General features: G+C 56.2%; 2 protein-coding genes across 3 annotated transcripts; one reads left to right on the plus strand and one right to left on the minus strand.

Moving 5' to 3' along the window:
* Positions 1-1,990: 1,990 nt before the first annotated feature.
* On the plus strand, positions 1,991-6,298 carry NR2E3 (nuclear receptor subfamily 2 group E member 3). 2 transcript variants are annotated; one of them, XM_009567219.2, is made up of 8 exons: positions 1,991-2,144; positions 3,095-3,245; positions 3,904-4,007; positions 4,090-4,344; positions 4,429-4,610; positions 4,824-5,055; positions 5,133-5,238; positions 5,316-6,298. In XM_009567219.2, the coding sequence occupies exons 1-8, from the start codon at positions 2,087-2,089 to the stop codon at positions 5,446-5,448; spliced, it is 1,221 nt and encodes a 406-aa protein (XP_009565514.1). In that variant the 5' UTR covers positions 1,991-2,086; the 3' UTR covers positions 5,449-6,298. The 2 variants fall into 2 exon arrangements, with proteins under 2 accessions (XP_009565514.1, XP_053933698.1); XM_054077723.1 differs by having other exon boundaries at positions 5,133-5,188.
* A 2,572-nt stretch (positions 6,299-8,870) lies between these two features.
* Positions 8,871-11,404, minus strand: POLR2I (RNA polymerase II subunit I). Its single transcript, XM_054078025.1, has 6 exons — positions 11,257-11,404; positions 10,709-10,763; positions 10,354-10,427; positions 9,434-9,508; positions 9,161-9,212; positions 8,871-9,084 (listed from the first exon to the last, which is right to left on the minus strand). The coding sequence occupies exons 1-6, from the start codon at positions 11,313-11,315 to the stop codon at positions 9,022-9,024; spliced, it is 378 nt and encodes a 125-aa protein (XP_053934000.1). The 5' UTR covers positions 11,316-11,404; the 3' UTR covers positions 8,871-9,021.
* Between the last annotated feature and the right edge of the window lie 379 nt (positions 11,405-11,783).

Here is an 11,783-nt window from a genome sequence, read left to right on the forward strand (position 1 = left end):
TTGACCACGGGTTTCAAGCCCATCAGCAGCATCTTTGGGTAATTAGTAAATTAGTAATTAAAAGCTCTCTGCCTGCTGAGGGGGAAAGAGGGGCAGATCCCAAGGTTTTAGGCTGGGTAATCCTGTGGCATCTGCCCCAGCGTCTGTCACCAAGGTGAGTCACAACCCTGCTGTGGGTTTTAACGTTTGCTTCTTCACCCCCATCCTGCAGCACCTTGGTGGTGGCACTGGGCCTGCACAAGGCGTTCCCAAATGGGGACAGGTCAGGTTCCCCCCATACTCAGCCCTGGAAGGGGCACAAGTGCTGCTCCATGGGGACCCCACCTTGGGGACAGCACCCAGCTGGGAGCAATGGAGAAACAGGGTGGGAAACCATAATTTTGTAATTATTGGCTTTCCTGGGTGTGCTGATGATTGGCCAGCAGCAGATGGCTGGCGGGCTAATCCACCTCCCAAATCCCAGCCCCAGAGCTGGCTTTTACCCGATGGTGAGGAAGAGACTGGCAAATTAGCTGACTCAGCATGTATCGCCATGCTGACCGCTCCCTGGCCTTCCCTAGCTCCGGCACCGCACATCACGCATGGGTGGGCTGGCACCCTGGGTGCAGTTGCTCCTAGTGCCTCTGTGTGGGGTAGTGGGGCAGTTTCACCCATGGGTGAAGCTCTGCTGAAGGGTCTAGAGGTAACTAAGCTGCAGGCAAGGAGCCGGCAGGGCGAAGTGACAGCTTGCTCTGTCTGCATTAGCCCAGCGTCATAATTCTGCTGAGGGAGGAGGGTGGCCGGTGCTGCAGATGGTGGCTGTCAGAGATCTGGGTCAGGGTCTGCTGCGGGACAGGGGGCTGTGGGGTGGGATGGGACATCCCAGTAGGACAGAGGGGCCTTGGAGGTGGAGGGGTGCTGCAGGCAAAGATGATAGAGCCATGCTGCAGGCAGGGGATGATGGAGCCGTGCTGCAGGCAGGGGAAATGAAAGGAAGTTGCAGGTAGGATGATAGAGGAATGCTTCAGGCAGCAGGGATGTAGCCACGCAGCAGAAAAGGACAACAGAAGGGTGACCCCCAGCCTTGGATCCACTGGTGTCGCTGCTGCAAGCCCTCAGTAGGGACCAGCTGCCAGTGCACTGTCCCCTGGGGCACCTCCCCCAGGGACACAGACAGCAGTGACACCCCAGGGTCATAGGCTGAGCCCGATCCTGAATGGGACACAGAGGGCTGGAGACCCTGGCTGCAGCCCGGCCCATCCCTGGGGACAAACTGGGCTGGGTGATGGCGGCCACCTGCCATCCGCCTTAGCTGGGCAGGGGGGGTTTAGCGGCTAAAGCCCTCAAATCCCAAATTGTGCTGCCTTGTCACGGCAAGGGTTTAGTGGTGGTTGTGTAACTCCGGGGGCCACCTGGCCCCCACTAGCTGCGGTGTCAGCAGCCCCAGCCCAGCACCTTCTGGGGCCCTCGTGTCCCCTCAGGAGGGGAAACTGAGGCATGGGGGAGTGCTCTGTGCTTGAACACGGGGTTAAGCTGCTTTGGGGGGGGGGGGGCACAGAGCATTCCCCCTCCCCTTGCCATCAGGGCCAGTAATTAATTACTTGGGGGCAGCGAAGTTAGCCCCCCTTAATTACCACTTTTCGTTATTTCCCTCTAACCGCCTTAGCGAAGGGCTTATGCGCTTATAGGACCCAGTGGGTCTCAAGGAGGGGGGACATGTATGGGGTTTCCTACCTCATTCCCCATCTTCCCCCTCTACTGCAATCTCAGCCTCACAGTGCTGGGGGGGACACACAATGGCAGGGTGACATCCCCAGGGTGGCCCGCGGCAGGGAGGCTTGGGTGTCGCGGGGTTTAGGGTTACAGGACTGGGGCTCAGCACCTTTTTAATTCTTCATCGCGTGGCTGATTGATCCCCCACCCCCCCGCCTTGTGCAGACACTAAAGATTAAGAGGGTGACAAAGAGGCAGCTGCTTACACAGCGCCTGCCCCTGAGCTGCCTTGAAGAGAGCAAGGCAAGAGCCCTGCTGCCCACAGAGCACCCACGCCTCGCCGCAGCCCACTGGAGGGAGGGGAGAGGGACAGGTCGGGGACGCCGGGTACAGCATGGCTGCATCGCCCACAGGGTCGGTGGTGAGCGCTGGGCTGGACGATAGCCCCACGGGTAAGAGGTGCTGTGCTGCTTGATGCGGTACGACATGGCGGGACCATGGGTGCTGGTGGGGTCTTTCTTCAGGATGGCTGGGATCCCCATCAAGGTTCTTCTCCAAGATACCTGGGGCCCCCACTGTGGTCCTTCTCCAGGATGGCGGGGGTCCCAACTGTGGTCCTTCTCAGGGATGACAGGGGTTCCCATCACGGACCTTCTCCAAGATACCCTGGGTCTCCATCACAGTACTTCTCCAGGATGGCTGCAGTTCCCATCATCGTTTTTCTCAAAGACCCTAGAGGGTCCTCATCATGATTCCTGTCCAAGATACCCAGGGTCTGCATTGTGGTCCTTCTCCTGGATGCCTGGGATCCTCAGCTATCACCCTTCTCCAGGATGCTGAGAGTCCCCATCATGGCCCTTTTCTGGGCTGGGATACCTTCAGTCTCCAACCCCAATGCTCTCCACAATGCCCAGGGTCCTCGTCATGGTTCTTCTCCAGGATGCCTGGAGTCCCCAGCTTGGCCCTTTTGTTGGATGACTGCAGTCCCCAGCCACAACCCTCTCCTGGCCTTTTTCCAGGATCCCTGTGGTTCCCTGCTGTGACCCTGGGATCCAGTGCCCCAGCTGTGGCCCTTCTCCAGTAACCTTGGGTCACCAGTCGTGGCCCTTCCCTGGGAAACGTGATGTCTCCATCCCTAGGGAGATTTCATTCCCTTCTGGAAGTCCTGTGAGAGCTCATCCCGCACCATCCCAGGTGCTCAGGCACCGGGAGAAGCTGAACTTATTTGCAATACTTGGGAGTCCCTGAGGTGTCCCCATCCATGTTCCTGGACTGGACCAGCAGAGTTGGAAACCACCCACCCCGTCACCAGTGCACTGGGGGGCAGTGGGGACTGGTGGGAGAGACGAGGGACATCTGGGTGTCCCCAGTCACCCTGAATGTGGCATCTCCACTCCCACAGGGCTGAGCCCGGCACCCGGCAAAGCACTGAGCCCTGTGCTGCTGTGCAGGGTGTGTGGGGACACCAGCAGTGGGAAGCACTACGGCATCTATGCCTGCAACGGCTGCAGTGGTTTCTTCAAGCGCAGTGTCCGCAGGAAGCTGATCTACAGGTGGGGATGGCACGGGCAGAGACCAGGAGGACGGGCACCCAGTAGGACAGGGACCCAGGGATGGACACCTAGTGGGGCAGGGACTTAGGAGGACAGTCATCTGATAGGGCAGGGACCCACAGGATAGATATCCAGTGGGACAGTGAGCAGGGGGACAGATACCTAGCTGGGCAAGGACCCCAGGGGATGGGCACCCAGAGGGACGGGAACCCCAAGGGATGGGCACCTAGTGGGGCAGGCACGAGGGGCCAGACACCCAGCAGGATGGAGACCTTGGGGATACACGCTCAGTGTGACAGAGACCAGGGGGAGCAGGACCCAGTGGGGTAGGGACCCATGGGACAGACACCCAGCAGAGCAGGGACCAGCAGACGGGCATTCAACATGTGGGGAGGTGGTGTCCGGGGCGGATGCCCATCAAGTCAGGGGATTCACTCGGGCAGTGAACCCATGGCAGGGACAGGGCACCCACTGAGGACAGGGTGCCTGTTGTGGTGCCCCTTTGGGTGGTGGACACCCACTGAGGGGGACACCCAGTGGGGACAAAGCACCCCCCAGGGAATGGAATCCATGGGAACAGGACACTCTGGGCAGATGGGATGCCCCAGAGACAGGGGCCACCCCAGGGGCTGCAGCTGGTTGCTGCCTCTCCCTGCAGGTGCCAGGCTGGGACAGGGCTGTGCCCAGTGGACAAGGCGCACCGTAACCAGTGCCAGGCCTGTCGGCTCAAGAAGTGCCTGCAAGCTGGCATGAACAAGGATGGTGAGATATGTGGAGGACACATGGTGATGGATGGCAGGGCTCATAGCAAAGTGGCCAGTGCTGATGTTGCCTTTCCCTGCAGCCGTGCAGAATGAGCGCCAGCCCCGCAGCACAGCCCAGGTCCGGCTGGACAGTATCGAGCTGGATGCTGAGCTGCCCCCCGAGCACGTGGCCACCACCCGTGAGGTCCCTCCCATTCCCTGCTTGGCTCCCTGTGGTCCTGGTGCCACCGTTGCCATCACACCAGGTCCCCGAGCACCTACACCGCCCACCAACCATCGCTTCATGGCCAGCCTGATGACAGCTGAGACCTGTGCGAAGCTAGAGCCTGAGGACGGTGAGTGGCCGCTGGTGAGGAGGTGACTGGTGGGGGTTGTCCTCACAGTGAAGTGACCACCAGTGTCTCCTTCTGTCCTCACAGCTGATGAGACAGTGGATGTGACAGGCAGTGAGCCAGAACGGGCAGTTGGCGAGTACCAGGTAGCACCTTACCCAGCAGCCAGCCCCGAAAATGTCTACGAAACCTCTGCACGTCTCCTCTTCATGGCAGTGAAATGGGCCAAAAACCTGCCTGTCTTCTCCAACCTGCCCTTCCGTGACCAGGTGGGCTTGGGGACATCCATGGGGCACTGGGGACCCCCAAAAATGTAAGCAACCATTTGGTTGAGAATAGTTGGAGCATTGCCACAACATTCACTGCAGGGTCGTGGGGGTTCCTTCCCAGAAGATGCTCTTCAGCTCAACCAATCATGGTGGCTTCAGGTGCTGGACTCTTTGGGGTGACAGAGGTTTTTGGGACTCCCTCTCTCTCTCCAGGTGATCTTGCTGGAGGAAGCATGGAGTGAGCTCTTCCTGCTCTGTGCCATCCAGTGGTCCATGCCTCTGGAGAGCTGCCCGCTGCTGGCTGTCCCTGAGCTGGCCCCAGGAAAGTTGCTACCAGCTGCCCTGGATGTCCGGGCATTGCAGGAGACCCTTGGCCGCTTCAAGGTGTTGGCAGTTGACCCCACTGAATTTGCCTGCATGAAGGCAGTGGTGCTCTTCAAACCAGGTGAGGGAACCCACCAGCACCAGCTGCTGCCTGTCCCCATGTCCCCATACCACCCTGTCACCCCTTTGTACCTGCAGAGACGCGTGGCCTGAAGGATCCCGAGCAGGTGGAGAACTTGCAGGACCAGTCACAGGTGATGCTGGGCCAGCACAACCGTTCTCACTACCCCGGGCAACCCGTCAGGTACTGCTGTCCCCATGTCCCCATGGGTGACACCATGGGTGGGGACACCCACCCATGGCCACTGCTCCATCCTCCAGGTTCGGGAAGCTGCTGCTGCTCCTCCCCGCACTGCGCTTCATCTCCTCTGAGCGCGTGGAGCTGCTCTTCTTCCGCCGGACCATCGGCAACACCCCCATGGAGAAGCTGCTGTGTGACATGTTCAAGAACTGACCTCCCCCACCTCAATGTTCCCTGGCTTGTTTGTCACCCTGCACTGCCACCTTGTCATCCTCACCATGGATCCCCTCCTCCCGAGATGCTATGGGGTGTGAAGGTGCCCATGGTCCTGTCTCCAGGGTGGTGGTGGGGACCCTGAGATGCTGCTGGCAGCTGGGATGTGGGCCCGGCTTTGCTGAGGACACATGGCCACCCAGGGAGACAGCAGCCTGACGGTGGCATTGGCCCAGGGGTGATGCCAGCCTGGAGCATGACACCAGACCAGGGGTAACATGGGCCATGGGGAGATGACAGCCCAGGGTGTGACAGAAGGCCAAGGGTGACGATGGTTGGGGGTGATGGCAGCTCAGGCCTGACACTAGCCCAGGGATGATGCCAGGCTGTGTTATGACACAAGACTAAGAGTGGTGCTGGCTGGAGGCGATGCCAGCCCAAGGGTGACACTAGTCATAGGATGATGGCCATCCTGGGAGGGATGTCTGTCTAGGGATGACACTGGCTGGGGATGACCACAGCCCAGGGGTGACCCCGGCCTACAGTGACCCTAGTCCAGGGGTGAACCCCTCCCAGGACTGGGTTTTCCCCAGCAGTGACCTCAGTTCCATCACCCCAAGGATGCACGGGGGTGGCCCCTTGGCCCCGTGTCTGGGGGCCCCGCTCTCCCGTAGACTCCAAACAAAGAGAACACAGGCGGCCGAGATCCCCGTGCCACTGACTTGTGGCCCCTGATCTCGCGGGGTGAAGGCATCCACTGAACAGCCATAGAGTGAATAAATACACTGAAAATACATTATTTTGGTGTAAATAAGTTAAATACAAACCAGATGTGTGTATATAATCCAAATTAAGTAACCAGAATGGAATAAATAAATGGAATATAAGATTAACAGAAATAATGTAAATGTAAATAAAATTAAAATAATTGGAAAATAAATTATCTGACTAGAAATAACCTGAATTAAATAATTGGAATATAAATAAGACTAAAATAAATAGCATGGAAGAATCTGAAGAGGAATTAAAAAAATAAATTATCTGAGTATAAGATAAATATAAATAATCTGATTTAGAGATAATCTGAATAAAAATAAAATGGAAATAAATACTCTGAATATAAATAAACTTAAATAATCTAGATGGAAATAATCCATATGTAAACAAATACCAATAATCTGAAGATAAACCACTAGACAGGCTCTAAGGATAGGGTAGGATGCGATGGGAACGGGCGCCCAGGGGTGCAGCAGCCCCCATTCCCCTCAGCACCATCCCTTAATCGGTGGGGTCAGGGTGTCCACATACGCAGATAGACACATAGATCTAGAGGTCAAATAACACCATGTATATTCCTATCTATATTCCATACATATTCTTTCTTTCTTTCTTTCTTTCTTTCTTTCTTTGATTAAGAGCCAAGTGATTAGCTAGTGTTGCTAATTAGTCCTTATCATGAGCATTACTTTTAAATCATGCTAATTACACCTCCCGTGATTTCTCGTTCAGAACAAACAATTGACCTGCCCCATGCAGCTTCCATTGCCAGACTGTGGGATTTCGGAGCCCCCAGCTTTCATTCCTTGGCCACGAGCTGTCCTGGTAGAGGTCTGAGCCAGGATGGGTTCGAGTCCATCTGTGGAGGATGATGAGGGCAGGAGGTGGGGTCAGGTTCATGGAGCTTCGTATTCCTCTTTGGAACTTTGTGTTCCCCTTTGTTTCAGCACTGCGTGTCAGAATATGGACACCATTTCATTCATAAGCCAAACCTGCCTACCCCCCCCCCCCAGGAAAACATTTCTCCCTAAGATCTCACCTCAACCTCCCCTCTTTCAGCTGAGATCTTGCTTGCCTGGCTTCTCCCTGCCTGTGGGTGTTTGTAGCTACCAAGTTGCGTGTTGTGGTCTGTCCTCTCTCCTGATCTCTGGTTTGACGGGTTCCACGCCTGTCTGGGAGCTCTTTGATTTTGCAGCACAAATGTTGCCAAATCCTGCCAGCAGCTAGTGTCCAAATGCACTGGATCCACATGCTATAAAACACTTGTCCAAATACATTTGATACCCTTGAGGGAAGGGATGCTGTCCAGAAAGAACTTTGACAGGCTGGAAGAATGGGCCCATGTAAACCTCATAAAATTCAATAAGCCCAGGTGGAAGGTCCTGCCTCTGGGTCGGGGCAATCACTGGGGTTGTTCAGGCTCCAGAGAGCCCTCAGTGCCCAGAAACCACTGCAGGGTAAATCCCGGGGTATCGCCAGTGAGCCCCAGGGCGGGGCTTCCTGATTACCAGCTCTTCCTGGTTGGAAAGCTTCTCCTTCACCAAGGACGCCAAGGAATCCTGAATAACAAGAGTCTTTCCTCCGAGAAGCCACAGGAGCTGAAGAGACAGCGGGTTCAGACTCGTAAAACCCACCACTCGCATCTTGCATCAGCACTGAGCTGCCAGGGGACTCCTCAGCCGCTACACTGAGGCCACCGAGCAGAACCTCCTCCAGACAAGGACAGCACTGGCTAGCCTTTTGGCTAGATGGAAGCGAAGCTGTGCTCCCACACAGTGAGCCATCACACTAAAACCAGCACCAACAGCCTGGCACTGTTCCAACTCCAGCATGGAGCTGATCCAGAGGGCAGCTACCCTGAAATGCTTTAAATCGAGGTACTGGGGAGCTGAGCCCCCTTCCTGGATAAAACTGTGGGGGTTTTCCTAAGCAATTCTTTAAGATTTAACTATTTTCATTCCAATATGCCCCAGAATCCCCACCAGGACCCCTCACTACTAGCCAGGTCCCTGCTGTTAAAACTGGGGATTTTTTACTCAATTATCTAACTTCTAAGCATTTTGGAGGTGCTCAGACGCACTTTTTTCCTCAGTTTCCATCTCATCCACTCCGAGCCCCCCAAACATCCGGTGAGGGGAAGGAGACTGAAGGCTTGGTGGGGTGATTTGAGACACAGTGGGGGCAATTTGGGGGCATGGGAGGGTAAGCTGGGGTACCCAGAAGGCAATTTGGGACCAAAAGGGCTATTCAGGGCAGCAGGACTACAACATGGGCCCCCTCACAGGCAACTAGGGGCACTGGGGAGGCAAACTAGGGTCCGGTGGGCAACCAGGGGCAGTGGGGACAATTTGGGGGCCCGTGGCTGCAATACAGGCCTTTGTGGGGACCTTTAGGTATGCTAGTGGTGCAATGTGGGGCCCAGTGGAGCATTTCGGAGTACCAGGGATGCAGTTTGGGGTCCATCACAAGCGATTTGTGGCTGCTGTGGACTACTTGGGTCCCGCAGCTGTAACACCCCTACAGGGTGACAGCCTCCCCCTGGCCATGTGCACCCCAAAGCCCCCCATGCAGCACTGTTCCCCCTGGCAACCTCCCCAGACCTCACAGAGCTGCCTCCCTCCATCCCACGAAGCCACGAACACATCCCACTGGCAAAAATAAACTTTATTGACACAGAAATGCCACCCCAGTGGGTATGGCAGGGACAGACACAGGGTTGGGGGGCATATGGGCTGTTTTGGGGCAGCAATCATGATCTGTGGTGATTTTGGGGTTTGGGATCATCTCTGGGCACTGTCACTCAGTCCAGCGGTGGCCGCAGTGTGGGGCGGTGCAGACATAGTAGAGCCTCATGGCATCCTGGGGGAGGAGAGGGGGTGATTATGGCAGGGACACAAGTCGGGGGGACAGTGACAGCTTTAGGGGGTCACCTCACCTCAGCTCTGGCACTGTGTGACTGGAAGAAGACTGCCTCCTTGTGCCCGCACCTAGGAGAAAAGGAGGGGAACACGGGGACAAGAGTCCCATGGGGGACATTGGAGCTATGGGAGGGATGTCAGAGCCCCACAGGGACACTGGAGCCACAGGGGGCACACTAACGAGAACATCAGAGGTGGGGCAGGCACAGGAGACCCAAGGGAGGCACTGGAGCAGTGTGATAGTGGGGCCAGTGTTCCCATATCCCCAGGGATCACCCCTCCTCACTCACTTCTGGCATGGATGGTCCTCAGTGCGGGGCAGCGTGGGGTCCTGGGAGACATCAGCAATGATCTGCGTGAGCTCACTGAGAGGAGATGCACCAGGGTGTTAATTAGCCCTCTGAATTATCCCCAGGCTATTAATAATCCTCATCCTCCTCATTAATGACCCCTAACAATCATCCCTATTAATTGCCTTTAGGTTGTCTTCCCTTATTGCACCTGTGAGAAAACCCCACAATTCAAACAGGTAAACTGAGGCACACATCTTGTGAAACAGTGTTACTTATTTATTCATGATTGCAATTGTGGGAGCAACTCATTCTGGCAAGAAGGAAAGCGCTCACCTTTGTTGAAAAATACAGAGCTTTTTATGCCGTTTCTTCCAAGGTAAGACCATCCTCTCCCCCAAATTTACAACCTATCCCAAAGCTGTTACTAGGCTAATTTTTCATATTAGATTTCTTGCCCAATCTGCTTTTTACAAGTCCTTACACTCCTAAGTGTATCTTGTACTGTACCAGAAAGTAATATTTTTTACATTATCTGTTGTAAGTTCATTTCAGTGAGGCCCTCCATCTTAATGCTAAAACTTCCATTTTGTAAAACCACAAGTAGCCTCTCACACGTCCCTTTATTAATTACCCACCAGGTGCCCCAATCACTCTTAAGTACTCCAATTACCCCATACTCATTATTATTATTACCCAGAAACTGTTCCATCTTAATAAGTGCCCTCCACTCACCCTCCCTCATTGCCTCCCCTTACTCATCACTCACCAACTACCTCCCCTGATTCTCCTCTTATTAATTACCCTCATTCTTACTTTGCTAATTACCTCCTTCTACACTACCCCACTGGTTCTTTTTAATTGCTTTTCCCTTACAAATCGGTCTCTACTGCCACCCTCTGGTCCCATAACAAACTCACTCCACTTCGTGGGTGATCTTGTTGACGTAGATGCAGCTGTTGTCAGCTTCTTGCTGGTAATCGCAGTTGCGGCACTGGGGAGAGAGAGAAGCTTATGGACTGGTCCCAGTACCAAACTGGGAGAGAAGGCGGGGCATGGCCCCAGCAGGAGCTGTAACTGGTCCCAGTGCCAACTGGAAGGGGAGGGGACACAACCCCGAGAGAAGCTGGGACTGGTCCAAGTACCCCAGTGGGGGCTGTGGGACTGGTCCCAGTATGCCCCCAACACTAGTCCCAGTGTCACACGGAACCTGGGGGCATGCGGCCAGCCCTATACCCCGGGACTGTTCCCAGTGGTGGTGGGGGGAGTACTCACAGCATAGAGCAGGATCCGGTTCTCCTTGTCCTCCTTAGGGTATAGCATGTTGTTGCTAGAGAGACGAGAGGTGTTAGCGGGGGGGCCTGGCCTGGTCCTGAGGCCAGATACCCGGGGGAGGGAGGGAGGGGGCAGTATCTAGGTGCCCTAGGGAGGAGGTGGGAGACCTAGGGGGTGCCTGCGAAGGTCTGAGGAGGGACTGAGTGCTCTGTGGAGTAGCTGGGGGCCTGAGGCATATCTAGAGGATCTGGAGAAGGGTTGGCGGTCCTAGTGAGGATCTAGGAGGCCTGGGGAAGAGCTGGGGAGAACTTGGGGGCCCGGGAGAGGAACTCGGGGGGCTGAGAGGCATAAGGGCCCTGGGGAGTATCTGGGGGTCTTAGGGAGGGGTCGCGGAGGTGAGGGGTATCTGGGGGGCCCACAAGAGAGGAACCGGGAGCACCAAAGATGCCGGGGAGAACCGCCGAGCCCCGGGGAGCTTCGGAGGAGGCTCTGGGGGCCACGAGGGTGCTGCGGGGAGCGGGGGAGTCAGTGGGGTCCGTGCCCCTCACCACTCCTGGCAGAACCGGATCCCCACGAAGCCCGGCTCGTAGGCTCCATCCGCCTCCATGGCGGCGCCGACGGCGGCCGCGCGCGGTCAAACCGCGCCGCGAACTGCCCACCGCCCCCCGCGCGAGGCGCCCCCTCCCATTGGCCGCGCAGCCGCAGGGGCGGTGCGATGGCGCCATCACTGAGAAGTAGCGGGAGTGGCTTCCGCGCCCGGAGGAGCTGCAGCGCCGGTGTCGCCGTGGCCGAGCTGAAGGTACCGGTCGCTCCCCACACAGTATCACAAAATCATAAAACCGCAGAACGGTTTGGGTTGGAAGGGACCTCAAAGCCCATCCAGTCCCACCCGCTGGATCAGGGGCTCCAAGCCCCATCCAACCAGGGATGGGGCAGCCACCACTGCTCTGGGCACCTGGGCCAGGGTCTCATCGTAAAGAATTTCTTCTAATGTCTCATCTAAATCTTTTCCCTTCCTTTCCTCTTCGTCGTATCACTCCACTTAATGGCCTCAAGCTTTGCCAGGGGAGGTTCA

The sequence above is a fragment of the Cuculus canorus genome, chromosome 12, assembly GCF_017976375.1.
Source record: "Cuculus canorus isolate bCucCan1 chromosome 12, bCucCan1.pri, whole genome shotgun sequence".
In the NCBI taxonomy this organism is placed as follows: domain Eukaryota; kingdom Metazoa; phylum Chordata; class Aves; order Cuculiformes; family Cuculidae; genus Cuculus; species Cuculus canorus.

Coding starts and splice junctions, on each gene's coding strand:
- NR2E3 (XM_009567219.2), top strand. CDS start 2,087: ATGGCTGCATCGCCCACAGGGTCGGTGGTGAGCGCTGGGCTGGACGAT. Junction 4,611..4,823: donor ACCTGCCCTTCCGTGACCAG/GTGGGCTTGGGG, acceptor CTCTCTCTCCAG/GTGATCTTGCTGGAGGAAGC. Junction 5,056..5,132: donor AGTGGTGCTCTTCAAACCAG/GTGAGGGAACCC, acceptor TTGTACCTGCAG/AGACGCGTGGCCTGAAGGAT.
- POLR2I (XM_054078025.1), bottom strand. CDS start 11,315: ATGGAGGCGGATGGAGCCTACGAGCCGGGCTTCGTGGGGATCCGGTTC. Junction 10,428..10,708: donor ACCGGATCCTGCTCTATGCT/GTGAGTACTCCC, acceptor CTCTCTCCCCAG/TGCCGCAACTGCGATTACCA. Junction 9,509..10,353: donor AAGATCACCCACGAAGTGGA/GTGAGTTTGTTA, acceptor ATCTCCTCTCAG/TGAGCTCACGCAGATCATTG.